This window comes from Pan troglodytes, chromosome 6 (assembly GCF_028858775.2).
Source record: "Pan troglodytes isolate AG18354 chromosome 6, NHGRI_mPanTro3-v2.0_pri, whole genome shotgun sequence".
In the NCBI taxonomy this organism is placed as follows: Eukaryota; Metazoa; Chordata; class Mammalia; order Primates; family Hominidae; genus Pan; species Pan troglodytes.
This window is the reverse complement of record NC_072404.2, coordinates 89,837,244-89,859,542: the sequence shown is the minus strand read 5'-3', so window position 1 is coordinate 89,859,542 and position 22,299 is coordinate 89,837,244. Positions and strand designations below refer to the sequence as shown.

General features: G+C 33.2%; 1 protein-coding gene across 1 annotated transcript in view; it reads left to right on the top strand.

The window, feature by feature from the left end:
* Positions 1-257: 257 nt before the first annotated feature.
* The window catches only part of GNAT3 (G protein subunit alpha transducin 3), a 52,378-nt gene continuing 30,336 nt past the window's right edge, over positions 258-22,299 (top strand). Inside the window, exons 1-3 of the mRNA XM_527800.7 lie at positions 258-473; positions 17,589-17,631; positions 22,017-22,158. Coding sequence (XP_527800.4) covers positions 356-473; positions 17,589-17,631; positions 22,017-22,158 — 303 coding nt within the window. The 5' untranslated portion in view covers positions 258-355. The remainder of the gene's footprint in view (positions 474-17,588; positions 17,632-22,016; positions 22,159-22,299) is intronic.

Sequence of the window (22,299 nt, the reverse complement as noted above, 5' to 3'; positions counted from 1 at the left end):
TTGAATTGCTTATTGTAGATCATCTCTAGTGTATAGATTTTGACAACTTTCTACATTATTTTATACTATAAAGCAGATAAGCCCGTTTTCAAAGATGTGCCTGAAGCAGTCATTTAATTTGAAAGCATAATGAACTTCCTCTCTAGCCTCCATCAGGGTGGTATGGTTTTACCACCTGATCAGGTGACAGATGAGAAAGCATCTCCTTAGTCAAAGCAGAATCTTAGAGCATTAGGGAATGGACTGCTAGGTACTTCAGCAGAGCATTACTCTTGCATCCTATGTCCAAACCACAGCTGTGCTCAACATTTGAAAAGTTTGAACATATAAACTGACAAGTATCTACCACCACAAGATGGGAAGTGGAATTAGTTCAGAGAGCAAGGAGTCAGCCAAAAGATCAAAAGAACTGGAGAAAAAGCTTCAGGAGGATGCTGAGCGAGATGCAAGAACCGTAAAGCTGCTACTATTAGGTAATTTCTTTTCCCTTTTGCTTTCAAAAACCTGACTTTTTTTTCAATTGTGATACATTTACTTTTCTCAGACTTTAATTTCGAGTGTATTATCATATGGGAAATTTATTATAAAAATGTGTTTGGAAACTTAAGGAAAATTTATCTGTACTCCATCAATATTTAATAATTTTTCTGTTTAGTATTGTATTACGTTTTTGTTAAGCAAGGAGGCAAATATTTATCAGCTAATTTCTCTGTCAGTAATACGATTTACTATTATTAAAATAAAAATCAGATACATTTATTATTTTATTGCACCCTAATCATTTTCTGAATGTCAGCTTTTTAACACTGAAATCAATCCTTTAGTTACAAGTTATAAAGAGTTATATTATTTTGTTTAAAAAGAAATAGGTTGAATTGTTTGACGTTGAAGTTAATGTTTGTTATTTACTTGTATAGTTAAAAATCAATTAGTCAAGTTAGAGAACAATGATAAGGTACTTTAAATTATATCAACAATATTACTTAGGCTCCTGAATACTGCCTGCAATATTGCCTGTACACTTGAAAAATACTCTACCTAAATCCTTTTAGAGCATTTATATATTCATTCAGGTCAGGATTTCTGTCTCTTTTATTTTTTTTTCCTTCTTTCAAAACTCAGCACTGTTTTACCTTGACTATAAATTCAATAAATGTTCAATTAATTGAAAGAATAAAAATAATCCATATGCAGATTTTTTCTATAAAGCATAAAACATTTTACATGAAGCATAAAACATTTTACATGCAGTTTCACTGAAACAGAAATATGTTTTTGAAATAAAAATGATGACCTATATAAAGAATACAAAGCAAGCACTTACTTCTGATTCAGTTATGAGTTGTACTTTCTCCCTGATTTTGGTTATACACAAAAGGACTTCATCTTATTTCAGAATCGTGCATATTTCACATAACAAATTGCCTCATATTTTAAGTATTTAAACACTTAAATACTTAATATTAAATGAATTAAATACTTAAACTTATTTAAGTATTCCTTCGTTGTGTCTAATTTGCTCCCAGTGGCAAGAGTGTTTCAGAAGCCAACTGTGGGATTCCCAGCACTTGCTCCTTAAAGGAAAGGAAACATCCTTGCCCCTTACACACAGGTTCTGTGCCTGCACACAGGCCCACAGCACTTGTCAGTAACTACCCAGAGGTTGGTGACTTTGAAAGATGTGGGTTAAGTGTTAATGACACCAGGAAATATACGCTTCCTAACACACCATAGAATTCTGTTAGTTTCTGAGCAAGAGTGAAAGTAATATGGACACAGGAAAAGCAAATGAAAAGTAAAAGGGAAAAGACAAGCATTCTTACAAATGCATTTTTATATTCCTTTTGTACTAAGATCAATGACATAAGAATGGTGATAAAACGTATTAAAAATCTCCATGTTTAAATAACATTTCAATAGATGTGTGTTTTCAATATACCATTTATCTATTTTTTTTACATATTCTCTTATTTTGTAAAAATACAAATGGAAAGCCAAAACAATGAAAGCGCTAATACCACAATTTAAACTAAGACAAAAACTATTAAACATGCCAAAAGCAATGACTCTTGAGATAAGCATATCAGAGCTGCCAGTCAACTAGAGATTCAGTTGTGATGGAAAAGAACAAGGTAGAAAGGTGGTTTCTAGGGGCTAGGGTGGTTGGGGGGAACAAGGGGCAAGGGAGTTGTTGGTCAAAGGACACAAAATTACAGTTAAATAGGAAGAATAAATTTCAAGAGATCTACTGTTCAGCAAGGTGACTATAGTTAATGATGATATATTGTATTCTTGAAAAATGTAAAGAGAGCAGGTGTTATGTGCACTTACCACAAAAATGATAACTGTGAAGTAATACATTTGTTAATTAGCCAGATTTAACCATTCTACAGTGTATTTTTACTTCAACATATCGTGTTGGACACAACACAAGCATGCAATGTTATTTGTCAATTTAAAAAAATAAATTAAAAATGTTCAAAAAGAGTATATATAGATGAATGAAAATACATCACTGCAAATTGAGTCAAAAAGGTACAATGTAATGATTGACAAAAGAAAGATTTTTTTAAAATTTGGAACTGAAAATCAGTGGACTACTGATATATACAGGGTTCCAGAATTAGTAAATTTTACAACTCCACAGAGCCATTGACTGGGACCCAACTTATTGTATGCAATGCTATCAAATGAAAAATAAGTCAGATGAATTATTTTTAGACCTAAGTGTTGGTTAGATCAAGAAGAAAGAGCAATATTTGTACCAGAAGTATAAAAGAATCATTAGTGGGACTATTACATGTTTTACTTCCCAAGGTGTTTACAATTTTATACATACAATTTCATCATTAGTAAGTAAAATACTTGGATTTATTTGGTCCCAACACTATGTGCACTAAACTCCTTTGTCACATTTTATTTATACAAAATAAATGAAATTCTCTTAAGTTGTTCCTATTTCAATTATATTACAAACATCTGGTTAAGTTTCCCTTTTGGAGTCCATCTGAATTCTGCATATGATGATACAATTATCAAATTCATAACAGTCTTATAACAGCTCTACTTCATTCTCGTGTTTGGATTGAATTCAAATTCTCTAAACTGTAATTTTTATATTCAATTTGACCTCATTAAGACATTATAAAAGTGCTTAGTTGAACTAAACCACAACTTTCCACTCTCCTACCCTCAAATCTCCTCACCTATGAAATCTATTTAATTTTTCCCATCATTGAAACGATGTTCTCATTCATCAGCGTCATCTGAATGACACTTTTAAGTTTATCAGTGAGTACATGTCACATGGAACTAATCAGTTTAACTTTAGTAGTGACCAGATCCTGAGTCAAAACCTACATTTACAAAAATAAGAAATCTAAAAAACACTTTTGACGGATTTTTTTTCAGTATGTTGATCTTCATCTAATGAATTTCTAGAAGCTTAAACTCATAACACCAACTTTCCACATTTAACATGTACTGCAAAGTGGATGTAACCATTTGGTATTATCGAACACAAGATTTCACTGAATCTGAAGAGCTGTCAAAGTGTGACTTTACAATTAAAGGATCATCTTGCAGACAGATGCCTTTTTTATTACACCTTTCAGACCTTCAGTAAAATTACAGAACAGATGCCAAATCTGTGTTTTATTTTAGCAAAAAGTAGGCTTTTAGGAAACACTGGAGATGACTCATACATTGCTGAGCACATTTGATAACTGCAATCAAGAAAATAATGTCACATGCTTTAAAAAATTTACTTGCAAAGATATTCCAGAAAGAGCACATTTTAATAAGAAAAATTCTAATGGATAAAATATTCTCATTTGTATCTAAGTACGTTTTAAAGTTTTATAAATGTTTCATTCAATGGTATTTTTATTCAAAATAATACCTATTATTTAATTGTAAACTCAATATGGATCATGTTTCCATTTTTCCTTTCTCCCCTCTTTATGCTCATTACATCAAATTTCAGTTTGAGTTTATTTTGCTGCATCAGTTTCGTTTGTTTTTTTGCAAATTTCCATCACATGGGCTGGTTAGATTTGAAGCCCCATGGAAAGCATAGGAAAAAAATTAGCTTTCTTTTTTCTTCATATTCAAAACACCCTCTGCCACATTTATATATATAATTAACATTTATTCTACAATTTTTCACTTTTAGCTAGTGATTTCCAGCATTACCATGGGAAGTTCATCATAGATGTTCTTTTCTTTTAGTTCTAAAACCCTTTATTTTTATTTTTTCTTTGTGCTATATTGTAAGAGTCACACTATTATTATTTTAATGATGTAATCTGAGTTTTACTGTTTTAAACTATTATTCCACTTATCTGGCTTTTAGAAACATGAATAGGGATGGAGTCTAGAGATCAAAAACTACTTCGAAGGTAATATATTTATTGTATTTAACATTTTCAAACTTTTCAAATGGTTTCATTTATTCAACAAATGGATATTCTGGAAGGTATGTAGTAGGAGAATTATGATTTTTGATGCTATCTAAAGGCTTGTCACAAAATAATTAGTAAAATAAAACTTACACAGCAGAATTAGCTAAATAGGTTTAACCATGGAGCAGAAAAAGGAGAATACAATTTAATACTAGAACAGAATGCATTTTTAAATCACCTGAGATGGAAATTGATTTATTAATACCTTCATCAACTGTAATGCGTTTTGTACTTCCCAGAGTGACCTTAGGCTAGCCACATAAACTCAGAGAAATAATGGATGTCAAAGTATTTTGTAACTTGTAAAGATCTAGACAAACGTGGTTTATTCTTTGGCATAATAGATTCCCAAATATGAAATAAATCAAATGTCAATAAATGTGTATCATTATTCTTCCTTTGTCTTTCTTTTACATGTAACTAAGAGAAGTGAGGACTCAAGACTCAGGTTAAATTTAAATGATTATTTTTATTCTATGTGTGCTTTTTAATGTCTTTATTTTTTTTTAATTATCCCTAGATATGAGTGAGAGAGATTGCAGGAAACTAGAGTTGTTTCTGACTTACTGGTTAGATTACAAGCTCATCAACTCTAAGAAACACTATTTTGAAATTTTATTACACCAACATAGTCCATGCCTGTCCATGGATAAGATCAGATAAATACATTCTTTGGAATAATTATATATTAGGATTAACCAATAAGTCCCCTTCTGATCACTGGTAAAAAAGAAGAATCTTCTTAACAACATGTAAAACAAATTCCCAATAATGTTTCCAACTTTTTGTTTTGCTTTATTTATCCAAATTAAAACAATTCTTTCCTTCCTCCAACAATACTACCTTTTTATTTTAAACATATTTATAAATATTACAAAATATTTTTATATAGCATAATGGCTACAGTTAATGACATCATATTGCATTCTTGAAAAATGTTGAGAGTGGATAGGTGTTCTCACCACAAAAATAACTACGCAAGGTAATGCATGTTAATTAGCTAGATTTAACAATTTCACAATGTATATATATTTCAAAATGCCATGTTGTACACAACAAATACATACCATTTTCTCTGTCAATTTAAATAAACAAATTATTTTATGTTTCTAGAGGTATCCAATCTTTGGGATGCATGAATATTCTTAATGCGAATGTTTAAAACTGCTTCTCAGTGAAGTGGAAAGAAAACTTTAGGCAGAAAAGATCTACTTGGAGAGTTTAAATTTTTCTCCAAAATGCAAGGGACTACAACAGCTTGAAAGTTCCCGATATTTACAGTTTACAAAAAAGTTGCCAAATATTTACAATGTTGCATTTATCTATCAGAATGGCCCATGGCAGCATCAAATAGTTTCCAATAATTTCCCTCTTTTCCAACAAGCAAAAGCACATAGACAAATAATTTGTGTATATTTGACTGATTGTTTTAGATGCATTTATCTCAATTGATCAGCACATCTTAAAAGCAGGCTCGTAAGGCACTCGCGTAAAAGATGCAAACCATTTAGTAAAACATTCCACACTTAGCCAAATGATAGTATTTGCTAAGGAGGTTGAAAATTCTGGCTTGCTGACAATGACTCTTGCTAACTACAGTTTAACAAGCTCTCTAGTAATATTACAGAACATATTTATATTCGCATATTTTCATTCGAGCATGAATTATTGACTCAAGACAAATATTTTATCTTTAAAAATATTTATATAAGCAACACGAGCAGTTAACAAGTTATTTACCTCTCCATACTGTTAGAAAGGAAAGGTAGCAAAACACATTTCATAGTGTAAGGATTCCATGATCTATTTTATATAAAATAAAATATACTTCCGTTTAAGGTATTAAACCCAAGTTCAGAATCCATCCCCTACTTATTAGGTTCGTGCAAAAGTAATTGCAGTTTTTGCCATTGCTTTCAATAATTTTCCTCCAAATACTGGTGTGCAAATATATCAATGTAGAATTTGAACCTAAAGTAGGATTAAAGGTAAAACTGAGTTTAAGAATCCATAAGATATGAAAAATATCCATTCTGTTTACTACAAGATGCAGTGCTAATAAAAAAAGGGAGAAGTCATGGGTTTGATTCCTGTCTCAGTATATTTCAATAGGATAAATTTACTACTTAAAATTGTTTTTTAAAGATATCTAGAAATATCGCTCTCTGCCAGGCGCAGTGGCTCACGCCTGTAATCCCAGCACTTTGGGAGGCCAAGGTGGGAGGATCACAAGGTCAGGAGATCGAGACCATCCTGGCTAACACGGTGAAACCCCGTCTATAATAAAAATATAAAAAGTTAGCCGGGCGTGTTGGCGGGCGCCTGTAGTCCCAGCTACTCGGGAGGCTGAGGCAGGAGAATGGCGTGAACCCCGGAGGCGGAGCTTGCAGTGAGCCGAGATTGTGCCACTGCACTCCAGCCTGGGCACAGAGTGACACTCCGTCTCAAAAAAAAAAAAAAAAAAAAAAAAAAAAAAAAAAAAAAAAAAATCACTCTCTAACCAGAATTTTATATTCTATTATCTCTCATACTTTTCCATATTTAGTGAATTAGTTGTCTGATTTAATCTACTTCCTTTTAAACAGGGCCAGTCATTTCAGCTGTGTTCCTCCTAAAATTCAGGAGTATTTCACCTCCGTAATCTTCTACCTTAATTGACATTCAAACCCTCAACCCTGGATAATCCCTCAGAGTTCTCCATTTACCATTTTCCTGATACACTTCTCCCAACTGATTTTCTTGAATGTAATGCTGTTTAACAGCTTTTTCAGCTCTTAGTGCTGATCTAACCCTGATCCCTCTGTAAATTCTTAATTTCCTTCATTCCCAGATGTTGTAGAATAAAACAGTGTATCATTTTCAGTCTCCTGGCTGACACATATCACGTTTTACATTTAGCTGGGCCAATAATTATTTTACTTATTCATTTTCTTCTAAAATGTTCCAAAGGCAGCTCGTCACACATTTCCAACATCACTTTCATCTTGAATCTCCCCCCAACCTCACCCTAGATGATCACTAATATACAACAAAACAATTATAAATGATCATCTCCAAATCTCACTAAACATTCACATATTCTCTTATATTTTCACTAGTGTTAAAGAAGCAGTATTCCATTTTCATTTCAGATTAGTTTCAGCCTTTGTGCTATAAATTCTATCACCTTTCATATCTTAAAAATTTTGTTCCATTAATTATTTTTCATTTTGTCATCTTCAAAATTATCTATTGGCTTTTTCTTCACGGCAAATACAGATGTTTCTCTTCTTTAGCCTAAGAAAATTTATTTGACTTCAACACACCCTTGAATTCACCTTATATAGATATCTTTTAAAATGTTTTTATATTGAAATACTTCTCAAAGGATGCTATGCTCACTGCTTCTATTTTCTTATCCTGTTTAGTCTCTTTCATTAATTGCAATGTAAGTTGTATATATGCTCTTCTCTACTAAAAAGTTATCCCTCACAGAGTGCAGATAATGGCCAATTCACAAAATTCACATCTCAATAATTTTTTCTCTTTTTTTTTTAAAGACAGGGTCTTTTCACCCAGGCTGGAGTGCAGTGGTGCAATTACGTCTCACTGCAGCCCCAACTTCCTGGGCTCAAGTGATCCTCCCACCTCAGCATCCACAGTAGTTGGGACTACAGGCGTGTGCCACCACACCTGGCTAATTTTCCTATTTTTTGTAGAGACAGAGTTTCAGCATTGTTGCCCAGGCTGATCTCAAACTTCTGGGCTCAAGCGATCTGCTTGTCTCGGCCCCCCAAAGTGCTGGAATTACAGGCATGAGCCTCCACCCCCAGCGATAACTTTTAAACCAAGTCTGAACTAAACAGTCCTCAATTTTATATCCCTGTATTCCTCTCTTCATTGAAGCTTGCTTCTTCTTTCCATCTATAAGTGGATTCATCTACCACGGTCTGTTCTTAAACCTTGGTGGGTTTTAGTCTGTACTCTCTTATACTCTCTTTTGAGGACCTCATAACAGAACTTAACTGATATGACTCTAAAATTCTTTCTTTTGCTCAATTTGTTGACCCATATTCACAAATTCCTTGTATCTGTCAGTGACCTGATCACACTTTGGGAGATCTCAAAATAATTTCCCAAGTTTACTTTGCTGCCTATGTATCTTTATGTTTTCCATGAGGTGCCTTGTTATGTCCTTTCCCATTATATCCACTTGATATTTCAATCCTCCTTAGCTTTCTTTATGACTATTCCCTCTCCATTGTCCAAAAGTCAATGTTGTCACAAGATTTAGTTTTAGCTGTATCTCTATTGGCATAAATCTCATATTTTTCTCTTTACTGCTTCTGTTATTGCTTTATGAGAAAATCTTATGAAATACATATTACTTTCATGATATAGATAAGAAGAAAATGACAACTTAAGAATATAGTTTGGTTTCCAAATATCAAATGTTTATTTACAGCCAGGCAAAGCCTTTTATTTGTATGTGTCAGTTTTAAGTTAATGTCTGCATTCTAATTTCTATGAGAACAAAGAACATATCTGCTTTTGTTCTTTATTGAATTATGGCACAGGAAAGAATGCATGTATGGTGAATGGAAGAATGACAGAATCAGAATCTAAAATATTCTTGTGATTTGTTCATGGTGGCTAGAACACAGGTATACCTTTGTATGTAGAAATGAGCTAGAAGAAAGTCATTTATATGTTATTGCATAGGAATTTTATTTTGTATCTGTAGTCAATAAGAAGATATTGATAGGTTTTTTAACTATGTAACTAAAATGATAGTACTTGGCTTTTTTTAAAAAAATTAAAGACTACCCTGGCTATACTATGGCTCAAAGATTTAATGAGGAGGATAAAGGTAGGTAGGACAATTAGGAAACTGTTACTATTGTGCAAATTCTTGATGCAATTCTGAATTAATGCAGAAATTTTAAGTTTGAAAATAAGATTTGAGGAATGTTAGGAGACAAAGTGACAGAACTTGGTGGCAGACTGCATGTGGATGGTAAATGAGAGGAGTGATTGGGGTGGAATTGGTTATGGTTGATTATGTTATTCACCGGTATGTGAAATGCAGGATAAATATGAGGCTGGGGAAAAGGGAAAGGGATAATAATTTAGGATATTCAAACCTATGTTTTTTTTTTAGCAGGACCAAATGGATATCTATTAGATCAACATATGGGTCTGAAAATTAGGAGGGATAACTCTAGTAAGAACTACATGCTTGATAAATTCAATCCTCCATTTTCCTTATTTTATATTTTCCTTTGTCCAGATATCAGTATAGGCAAACCATGTGATTAACCAAGGCCTTTTTAAAAATCGTTGTTGCAATATGTATTTATACTAAAAATAGTATACATGACTATTCCCACAATTAATGAACACTCAGACAAATATCTGCAACAGACCTGTGTGGGAAAAATCATGTAATTTTGGATTTTAGTGTTGTCATTTTTAAGCCTAAAACGTATGTTAATAAGAAAAGAAAAATGAAATATCTGTTAAAATGCTTCTCAAAATCCAAGAAAGCTCATATAACATTTTAAAACCACTTCATTGAGGTATGCTTGATATGCAAAAGCTATACATATTTAATGTATGCCACTTGATGAGCTTGGAGATAAGTATACACCTGTGAAATCGTCACCACAATCCACACAGTAGACTTCTCCGTCACCTATAAAAGTTGTTTCCTGTCCTCTTATTTATTGTCACTATTATTATAAGAACACTTAACATAAGATCTACCCTCTTAGTGAATTTTTAAGTATCCAGTAGATTATTGGTAACTATAGGCACTATAAATATTATCAGATATTTTAAAAATAAGTATAAAATGGAAAGTTGGAATATCTAAATAAAAGATCATTAAAAAGGAAAGATAGTATATAGCTACAATATTCTTTCTCATGAATGAAACATACTTAGTTTGGCTGATGAGGAATTTTACAGATTCATGATGCTTATTTTTTCTGTATCACAGAAATAGGTACTTATAGTCATATAAGTATATCTGACACCATATGTTTACTGATATGACAAACTGAAAATCCACAATATTATTTATACAATATTCATCTAAAATATTTACATTGAATCTAATCAGAGAACACAGATAATTGAATATATTTAGAAAATTGTCTTAGACTTTAGAAAAATGCCAATGTCAACAAAACAAAATAACAAAAATATTACAAGGAAAATGTTATAAATTAAAAGAGCTTAAAAAGCATAACGACAAAAGAAAGTGTGAAACTTGATTGGATCATGAATACAAGAAACAAAAAAAGGTATGGGAAACATTTTTTTGAAACAATCAGATAAATTTGAATATGGAGTATATAGTATTAGATAACATTTAGAATTAATATAAATTTTCTTAAGCATGGAAATAGTATTTTGGTTTTGTAGAAAAATTGTCTTATTCTTAGAAGATGCATTTCAAAATATTTATGGGTAAAATGTCTAATAAAGATTCAGCAAAACAAAACATAAAACTATGTTCATATATGTATATGTAAATGTATACATACATATGAGAAAGAAAGCAAACAGGACAAATAATTCAGAAAGGGGAAGGGTATAAAATGTGGGCTTCCATAACACTATATTCTTGAACTTCTGTAAGTTTTTAAATTAATTATCAAAATAAAAAGTTTGGGAAAAATAAACAATGTTTTTTTTGGCAAAAGAAAATGTACAAATTTATCTGCAAATTTATTCATATTGCTTTATAAGGGAATTCTATCAAACAGTCCATGGGCAGAGCATTTCAAAATTACATAAACATTTTTAGAAAATTCTTTTCAATTTATTATTTGACAACTTTGACAACAAAATTTGACAAAGACAATGGCAGGTCAATCATCCTCACAGACATAAATATAAAAACCAAAGCCAAATATTAGCCAACCGATGCCAGCAATACATAAAATGCAAAAAGAGAAAAGGTTGGGGGGACTTTTGGGGGAAGATGGATTATCCCAACAATGCATGTTTAAAATACTACTAGAAAATCAATTAACATTATTCACTACATTATCACATTAAAAGAGAAAAATCAAAAGAATGTCAGGAGGTGCCAAAAAATAATTAAATAAAATTCCTTATCAATTCCTGATTGAAAAAACACCAATTAAAGTAGAAATAGAAGAGAATTTCCTTAGTCAGATAAACTGTAGGTACAAAAACCTTCAGTAACTATCATACCTAATGGCCAACATTTAGCATTGTTCACTAGAGATAGTGAACAAGGACTTATGATTAATAGGTTTCCTGTTAACAGAATAGACCCTAGAGTATGACATAGTTTCCTGCCCTTGACCTTCTCTTCAACACTCCTATCAGGGATTTGGGTGAAGGGGGATAAAGCAGGCATTTCAAACTTGAGATTCAGTTTGTAAGGATATAGTGACAAAACCAAGTCAGACTTCCAAATAACCTCTACTAGCAGAAATGCTTGCTGCAAATAAGCAAAATGGAATTTAATAAATATCTTTATTGAGGTTCAAAATCAATTAGATACACGTGGTTTGTGGGAGAATCTGTTTGGTAAGAGATGTGAAAAAAAAGTAGAAAAACTTTAATTACCACAAGCTCAGTGTAGGCCAAAAAAAAAAAGGAGGCAAACTAATCATGGTCTTTATTAAGAAAATTACTTATTTATAAACAAGCCCACCAGGAGTGAGGCAGGTCTAGGTGGCAGAATGTCAGCGCTGTTCATAAATCTGGTATCTACAGCATAATTTTCAGTACTGCATTTCGGAAAGACATTGGCTCTTACATGGGGTATGGTTCAGAGGACAAATAATCTAAAAATCATGTTCCACAAGAAAGGAGTAAAGGAGTGGATCATATTATACTTGAAATATTTCTTTAAAAGGATATGAGCACATTCTTCAAATAATAGAAAATACTTAAAGCTCACTATATATTAGTGTATGTTCTAGGTAATTTATATTTGTGATCTAATCCTCCCAAGTTTTAGCCCAATTTTATAATAGAGGAAACTGACTTTCAGTGAGACCGAATTTGATCAAGACACTTAGTCACAGTCAGAGATGAGTGCAAGCTCATATCTATTTAGTTCCAAAACATGATGAATCCAGCTATGTGATGGGCTGTCATGTGCAAAGGACAGAGAATCTTGATGTCACTCCATAAAAAGGAGAAATAATACATGGAACAAAATTAAGTTGGCTCAAAAGAGACTACCCTAAAAATCTTTTATACCAACAGTCTACCTGTGAATGATAAGCTGACACAGCAATGCCAGTATGCCTCTGAAAGTACACTGCTTTCAAGGCCAGGTGTAGGGGCTCATGCTTGTAATTCCAGCAGTTTGTGAGACAGGCAGGAGGATTGCTTGAGGCCAGGAGGCCAAGGCTGCAGTGAGCCATGATCATGCTACTGCACTCCAGCCTGGCAACAGAGCTAGATTCTGTCTCAAAACAAACAAACCAACAAAAAAAGTACACCGCTCTCATACTAATATATAAAAAATGCATTTAAAATAATTTCTAAAGTGTTGAAACCATTTTGGTATTTATCAGTGCCTACTTAAAAAAGAAAGCAATATGACACAGCTTTAGTAAGAGTCAGAATACATAGTTTCTTTGCTTGAAGACAGATCTGAAACTTTGGATGATTATCATAATCTCTATTGGATTCATTTTTCTCATGCATAGACTGAAGAGATGTGCATAGCTGGTTGATTTCTAAGGTTTCTTTCTACTATACAATTATGTGATTTTTAAGACCACCTACAAAAAAAAAATCTTACATGTGATTACAAGTCACAATGTTGTAATCTCATTTTGCCTGTTTGAACAAGTCATCCAAAATGAGCAATCAAGCCTTGTGTGTGTTCAATTGAAGTTCAGTTACATGTATAAATATTGGGTAGATTTAAAATTCTTTTTAATATTTTCAGATTTAAAAATGTAGAACAGGATTCCTTACTTATTCTTATTAAAAATAAAATAATTTATGAGTATCTAAGTATGAATTAAGTATAAATTTAAATATTTAATTATTTGTAACATTATCTATTTCAAAGAAACAGATGCATATCTTGTTAAAATTCTCTTGGTACCCCTTGACCCAGAAACTAATATTAGCGATGACCACAATTTGGAAGGAAGAGATTATTTCAGGACACCATCAGCGTATGTGAACATGCTGTTATAATGTCTATATTTGGCTCTGTAACATGATCTAATCTCACAAGACTGAAATGACGATTGTGAACTATGACCTAGAATCACTGTGAGAATGGGGCTCAATAATTTATTTTTGAAATAACTTTGCAATAGAGTTCCAAATAATAAATGAGATTTTAAGTAGATAGGCTTTTCTTTAGGAATTTTCCTCTTAATGCTGTAATTGACTATACTGGACCTTTACATAGAAGACTGAAGTCACTACATAAAGCAAGGATGGTACAGACACCTTTTTAAAGGCTTTCAAGGGAAAATATTAACTTTTAATATGTAGTTTCATTTAAAAGTACATGCCATTTTTAAAAAAGTGATTGATTATTCTGCTTACCTTAAACACAGCATGAATTACCAGCTAAGTTACAAATAATTGTTATACAATAACATACCCTGTAGCCTTAGAAATACTTTTGGAAATGCCACAACTTAGTGTTATCTGTATGATTACCAAATGGCCATATTTATGAAGTACAGAAGACCATTCTGAATGTACATTAACTGACACAGTCTAAAAGTCACTTTTTTCACAAATTTATAAATTTTCAACTAGTCAATAACATATAGTGAATAAAATAAAATTCGGTTGTGATTTTTTAATCTGTCTAAAAGTGGTTCTTAATCAATAAAATATTTCTCTATAATACATATGCTGATACAATTCTGGAAAATCATTGACACACTTTTTCTCATTAGGCTCAATATCTCAAGATAGACAATTCATTTAAAAGAAAGTGGTCTAAATTATTTTCACTTTATTGTAGAAATTATATCATCCTTTAAATAAATTTAACTGACATCCAGAAATGAGACTTTTTTCTCATTTCTAGTTGAATACGTTGGTTGAACAAAATACAACGTTAAATATACCTGCATGAGCAAGTACTGCAGTTCCTACCGAGCCCATTGACTTTTCTTCCACATCCCCACTGCTCTGTAATTTAAGACAGTGTGTGTGTGTATATATATATGTATATGTATATACATATATGTGTATATATATATGTATATGTATATACATATATGTGTATATATATAGAGAGAGAAATAAGATATTCTGATATTCTGTCATTTGTACAGGATGATGCTAGAATTTCGAATATTCAGTTCCATTGTTAGAGATTTTAAAATAAAACCTATCAAGGACAGTTTTATAATATTATTGTATGACTTTTCCCAAAGTGATGCACTTCCTACAGCAAAATAGTGAGTTATTTAAAGCCAGCAAACCAGACTATTGTGCAAAGCTCATTCATTTTTGAATGAGTTGCCACTCTCACAAACAAATAATTCTCAGCCATGCAAAATGATAGGGTCAGTTGTCTTCGGAAAATGGGCAAGGTGATTTTATTTTATTCTCAACTGTTTCATTCTTGGGCATTGCAGCCTCTAGTAAATGAGATGGTTATGCCCAATCTGTCAGTTTGTGTTTGATTATGTAAAGAAATTTTAGCAAGTTACTTTGATTTTTGCATCTATCAACTTTGTTGTCATATTTCACTATCAGTGGTGGAGAGTCAACTAGCATAAAATCACGGAGAGGTGTGTTCTTGAAGTTTTCCCAAGGGAAAGAATCTATATATCATCACCAGAAAATGAAACATAATTTCCCATAGCTTTACCACTCTTATTTCCTCACTATCACATAAGGTGGACAGCTGTTTCAGACAACAGCAGAAACTAGATATATTTACATATGGCTATGACCAAAAAAAAAAAAAAAAAGTTGTCCTGAATAGAACTAAATTTAGGTGTAGCTATATCTGTTCACTGAGGCTTAAGAAAACATTGTAAATCATGCAGAAACATTTCAGTGAGGAAAAAATGATGTGCAGTACAAAGGACAAAATCTCATTTCTGAAGTATGAGTCAAAGAATTCATTTGTTTTATTGAGATTCTACTGAGTTAGGCACTGTTCTAGGTGCTTTGGCTAAATCAGTGAACGAAGCAGATAAAGATTCTTTGCAACGTGAAATTTACTTTGCAGTGATGAAAGGAACATTTTTAAATAATATATGAATTATTCCTAAGCATGTAGAAGGAGAAAAGTGTTAGGAAAGAAGTGAAGGTAGAATAGGGAAATGAAGACTGAGTGGGTGAGAGCCGAATTAGAAATTTAAATAGGGTGGGTTGGGTGCAGTGGCTCATGTCTATAATCCCAGCACTTTGGGAGGCCGAGGCAGGCAGATCACTTGAGGCCAGGAGTTTGAGACTAGCCTGACCAAAATGGTGAAACCCTGTCTCTACTAAAAATACAAAAATTAACTGGGCATGATGGCGCACACCTGTAATCCCAGCTACTCAGGAGGCTGAGGCAGGAGAATCGCTTGAACCCAGGAGGCAAAGGTTGCAGTGAGCCGAGATCTTGCCACTGCACTCCAGCCTGGGTGACAGAGCGAGATTCCATCTCAAAAAGAAAGACTCTTCTGGATATTGGCCTAGGCAAAGAATTTGTGACTAAGACTTCAAAAGCAAGTGTAACAAAAACAAAAATAGGCCAATGGGACAAACGAAAAGCTCTGCACAGAAAAAGAAATAATCCGCAGAGTTAACAGACACCTAAAGAATGGGAGAAAACATTTGCAAGCTATGCATCAAACAAAGGACTAATACCCAGAATCTATAAGGAATTCAAACAACTCAACGAGAAAAAAGCAAATAGCCCCATCAAAAAGTGGGCAAAGGACATGAACAGACATTTTTCAAAGCAGACATACAAATGGCTAACAATCATGTAAGAAAATGTTCACTACAACTAATTGTCAGAGAAATGTAAATTAAAACTACAGTGAAGGCCGGGTGCAGTGGCTCACACCTGTAATCCTGCACTTTGGGAGGCTGAGGCAGGCAGATCACGAGATCAGCAGATTGAGACCATCCTGGCCAACGTGGTGAAACCCGTCTCTACTAAAATACAAAAAATTAGCCAGGCATGGTGGCACGCGCCTGTAATCCCAGGTACTCGGGAGGCTAAGGCATGAGAATCACTTGAACCCAGGAGGCGGAGGTCGCAGTGAGCTGAGATCATGCCACTGCACTCCAGCCTGGTGACAGAGTGGGACTCGATCTCAAGAAAAACAAAAACAAACAAACAAACAAAACTACAGTGAGAGACCACCTTACACCAGGTCAAAATGGCTATTATTAAAAAGTCAAAAAACAACAGATACTGGCAGGGATGTAGAGAAAAGGCAACACTTACACAATGTTGGTGGCAGGTAAATCAGTACAACCTCTATGAAAAAATAGTATGGATATTTCTCCGAGTTAAAAATAGGACTACCATTTGGTCCAGCAATCACACTACTGCATATGTACCCAAAGAAAAACATTATTTTTAAAAGGCACTTGCTCTTGTATGTTTATTGCAGCACTATTTATAATAGCAAAGTCATGGAATCAACCTAAGTGTCCATCAATGGAAAATTGGACAGAGAAAATCTGATATATATAATTGAATACTACTCAGCCATTAAAAAAAAAAATCATGTCTTTGATGTCTTTGCCAGCAAATGGATGGAACTGGAGACCACTATCTTAGGTTAAACAATTCAGAAACAGAAAGTCAAATACCATATGTTCTCACTTATAAGTGGGAGCTAAACAGTGCACACACATGGACATAAAGAGTAGAATAATAGACACTGGAGACTTGGAAAAGTGGGAGCATGGGAGGGAGGTGAGGAATGAAAAAAACTACCTGTTGGGTACAATGTACACTATTCAGATATTGGGTAAACTAAAAGACCAGACTTCACCACTATGCAGTTTATCCATATAACAAAACTGCACTTGTACTCCCTAAACCTATTTAAAAAAATTAAAGATTATCCATGAAAAGTGATAATTAGTTTTTAATATCTATTCAAATTTGGTGTATCAGTTAATAATATTCCTCTTTTTATGTTGCAGGAGCAGGAGAATCTGGGAAAAGTACTATTGTTAAACAAATGAAGTAGGTATACATCTGTCTCAAGTGTTTAATATTTGATGTCTGCCCATGTATTTGACCATTCTTAAAATACATGCTTTTGTAAACACTGATTAACAATCTTTTCTAAATCATGGATCATAGAATGGTCATAGATCCTGTGCAAATATACCTTGTATCCTTTAGCAGAAAGTGTAGCAGATGAATATTATAATTTTCATTTTTTAAAATGTGCCTCTCAATAAGACAAATGCTTAAAGCATTATATTTTAGTCATATTAATCTGGGGATATCAAGGACTTTATAATCTGATCATTAACGGTAAATATTTTAAAATGTCAATCAATCATTTATTTGATTTTTTGAGCAAACAGTATTTTTAACCTCATTAGCATTTTGCCTACCTGGGAATAAAATGCTTAATTACTATCATGAATTTTGATGTATTTTTGCATTTGTTTCTCTACTTTTTCCTTTTTATAATGAAATAACTAGACCTGAATTCCTTAATAAGGAAATAATGAAAAAAGAATGCAGTGTCTACCTGAATAAAAAGGTAATTGATAAGTAAAGGTAAATGGGTGAAACCTCATGGCGTTGTTACTGCTAGAGAATTTTAAAGGATAATTGTGGCTAAAAAGAAGTAAAAGAAGCAGCAGAAGAAACAGAAGCAGCAGCAACAGCAGCAGGAAGAGAAGGAGGAGGAGGAAAGAAGGAGGAGGAGGAAAGAGGAGGAGGAGGAAAGAGGAGGAGGAGGAAAGAGGAGGAGGAGGAGGAAAGAGGAGGAGGAGGAGGAAAGAGGAGGATGAAGAGGAGGAGGAGGAAGGAGGAGGAGGAGGAAAGAGGAGGAGGAGGAAAGAGGAGGAGGAAAGAGGAGGAGGAGGAGGAAAGAGGAGGAGGAGGAAAGAGGAGGAGGAAAGAGGAGGAGGAAAGAGGAGGAGGAAAGAGGAGGAGGAAAGAGGAGGAGGAGGAAAGAGGAGGAGGAGGAGGAAAGAGGAGGATGAAGAGGAGGAGGACCATTTTTGAGCGTATTTTTAAATTATATGTTAAAGGATCTTGTTCTTTGGGCCATACTTTATAAGGGAGTGATGCCTGCCAGTCAATAATGAAATTGGTTTCAATCTAAGACACTGTTTTCCTTTTATGTGATAATGTCATGTAAGTTTTATATCAACCAATATTTAAGCTTCACTTATCTGCAACCAAACATCTGATCTTTCCTACTGTCTCTGAAGAACAGAGCTCCTTTAATCTGTTCCCTGGGACTGTACTATTTTTGAGTTTTTAGGACCATCCTTGCAACTAAGTCATCTGGCATTCATTTATAACATTTCCACAGTATCTGCCTGCTCTTGTCTCCCAGGCTATGATCATGCTTGAACCTTTCTTTTTTCATTTCTCCATTCTCTGTGAGCTTAAATAAAGAAAAAAAAAGACCAATTATTTGGCTGTGTAAAAAATAAAACTTTTAATTATAGTAAACCGTAAATAAAATTAAGCCAAAATTAGAGAACTAGAAAAAATTTATAATAAATATGATAAATAATTGGTGACTAGTATATAAAGGCCCATAGATTGCTAAGTAAAACAATGAGCTTCCCAATATACAGAAATGGGGATAGGCTATGAGTAGAGAGTATAGAAATGACAAAATTCAATAGATAATGTATTTTAGTGTAACCTTATTATAAAAGTTAAAAATCAGATCACTAATGAGGTAATTTTTCATTGTAGTAAATTGACAAACAATAATTTAAAAAAATTACCCAATAATAATGAGATTTTGAGAAATGGATATTTTTAAATGCTATTTGTAAAATTATATATTACAGAGAATTTATAAAAATAATATCTTTAATATACATAGTAAGCTGGGAAAATTATTGATCTAAAAATGTTTCTGAGAATTGTCAAAAATAATAAAATATTCATAAGCATGAAAATAAAATAATTCAATAATATAAAATATAAAAGCCTGTATAAAAGGCTTATATCACTATTTAAGATAATGAAATATGGGATAGAATAAAGTGCCACAAATTAAAATAAAACATAAGCAATTAGGTTGCAAAGTTACAGTACTATTCATTCTTCAATTGCAATATTATATAACTACTACAAATCATGTATTAATCTCATGTATATGAGAAGGTTTTAATATGAGAAAATGCTATGTTTACTAAAAAAACAGGTTACAAAACTGCATTAACATTTTATTTTTTATTTTATTTTATTTATTTATTTAATTTATTTATTTGAGAAAGGGTCTCGCTCTGTCACCTAGGCTGGAGTGCAGTGGCACAATCTTGGCTCACTGCAACCTCCACCTCTCAGGTTCAAGCAATTCTCCTGCCTCAGCCTTCTGAGTAGCTGGGATTACAGGTGCCTGCCACCATGCCCAGCTAATTTTTTGTTTTTTTTTTGGTATTTTTAGTAGAGTTGGGGTTTCACCACATTGGCCAGGCTGGTCTCGAACTCCTGACCTCAAGTGATCCACCTGCTTCAGCCTTCCAAAGTGCTGGGATTACAGGCATGAGCCACTGTGCCCGGTGCATGAACATTTTAATCTCAAGTATGATCAAATAGATAATTTTTTTAAATGAGAGAGCATTTACCAGTATTCAAATAAATTTTCTCTCAATAGTGGAATTTAAAGTTCAAAGCACCTTTGCTTTTTAATATTGTTAGGCTTTTCACATTTTCTATAATGAGCACTTCTTTTATTATTTAAAAAGAGCAAGTTTCCAGTTCTGCTTTGTCTTTCCTTTTCTCAGTAGAATTTCTGTAGAAAATAATCAAAATTAGCTCTCTTTACCTTCCACTTTCAGCCATTTTCATCACACTTTTGCCTCTGGTAAGTTGCAGAAGTTGCCCTTACGAAGATTATTTATTATGTCATCTTCAAATAGCCTTTTTATCTGAAGTCTCCCTAAGTCCTTATGTTAATTCCAGATGACATCACTTTTCCCACTTAAAACTTTTCTTCAGCTTCTAGAACTCTTTCCCGGTTCGTCTAACTATCTCCTTTATTCTTCTAACTCTATCTCTGACTACATTTAAAATGTTAGTGTCTCTATTGTACTAGAAGATGCTGGCACTTCTCTACTTACTCTGCACCTTCATCAAAATGAAAACTGCTAGAGTTCTATGATTTTCACCAGAATCTTCAAGCTGACTGTTTCAGAATATTTCTTTCAAACTCACACACTTTGTCTAAACTAGAGAGGCAGATACATCTACTGCTATATTCTCTGGCTAGGTCCAAATCAGAATAAACATGAAACTTATCTCCCATCTGGCCTCTATCGCCCTAAAATTAATTACAACAACGCCAGCCTACAACGCAATAAATCTCAGCATAGTTATGCTAAGCCTTCACCCTTTTACCAAGTCATGCCACATCTATACAATTTGTCTCCAAACATGTCATTGATCTCCATTGGTCATCATTTCTGACCTAGATTAATTCAGTATCTTCCTAAGGAGCTTCTACCTCCCTTCTCTTCCCTTCATTGCATTATCCACACTGCCATGAACTGATCCATTTAAAGCTGATTTTATCTCCTGAATTCAACTCTTCACCCTTGCTGTCAAGATCAATCTCCTTGCCATGGCACACAAGACACTGGAGCCCAGTTCTTGCCGATGTCTTCATCCTCCTGTCCTATAATTTCTCCCCTCCTACTTCCTGCTTCACTAATGCTGACCTTTTATAAGTCTGTAGACTAACACACTATAGAAGGCTGAGCATCATGGCTAAGATCATGGACTGTACATCAGATTGTGTTTGTGGCCCAGGTGTATCACAAACTAACTGAATAAGTTGGGGGTATTTGCTTAATTTATCTATATTGACATTTCTTACTTATAAAATGTAGATCATAATTGTATCTACTTTAAAGGGCTTATTGTAAGAAATAAGACAGATGAAGTGCTTACAACAGTGCTGTAAATAGAAAGCAGGCACTCCTATTTTTCAGCATGATAGGAAAAGTCATGAATGTTCTAAATGACTTCGCTTCCTCTAGACATCAGGTTGTAAACACAAGGTCAAGTTTCAAAACTCTGTATATATCTTTGTCCTGGGAATCTAGAAATTTTTCTCTTAAAAAAATAGACGTTCTAAGTATAATGCTTATGATTTACCCATTTTAAAAAAGTATTTTTAAATAACAAATCCTAAGTCTTTTCATATTTATCATGGGTAGCCCAGAAAGAAAATACTGTATAAATGACAATGATAATAAAAGTCCAAAGGCATAAAATTGTTTAGAGTTAGCATATACATATGGTCAAAATTCCTTTTTAATGAATATATACTGTAATTTTATTCAAGCAACTTAGTTTGATGTGCTTTAGTGTTACAATCAATTTTCAACTCACAGAAACTTTTCATGTTTAAATTATAGGATCATCCATAAGAATGGTTACAGTGAGCAAGAATGCATGGAGTTCAAAGCAGTAATTTACAGTAATACACTGCAATCCATCCTAGCTATTGTGAAAGCCATGACTACCCTTGGAATTGATTATGTAAATCCCAGAAGTGCAGTAAGTATGCAAACAATGACAGCTGTATGTCCTGCAATAGAGTTTGAGCCATAAAATAAGAGGACTTAATAAGTTCATAGTATTAATCTATACCCAAAATTTAAAAATATGAAACATGAATTTTGAAACATTAATTCTGTT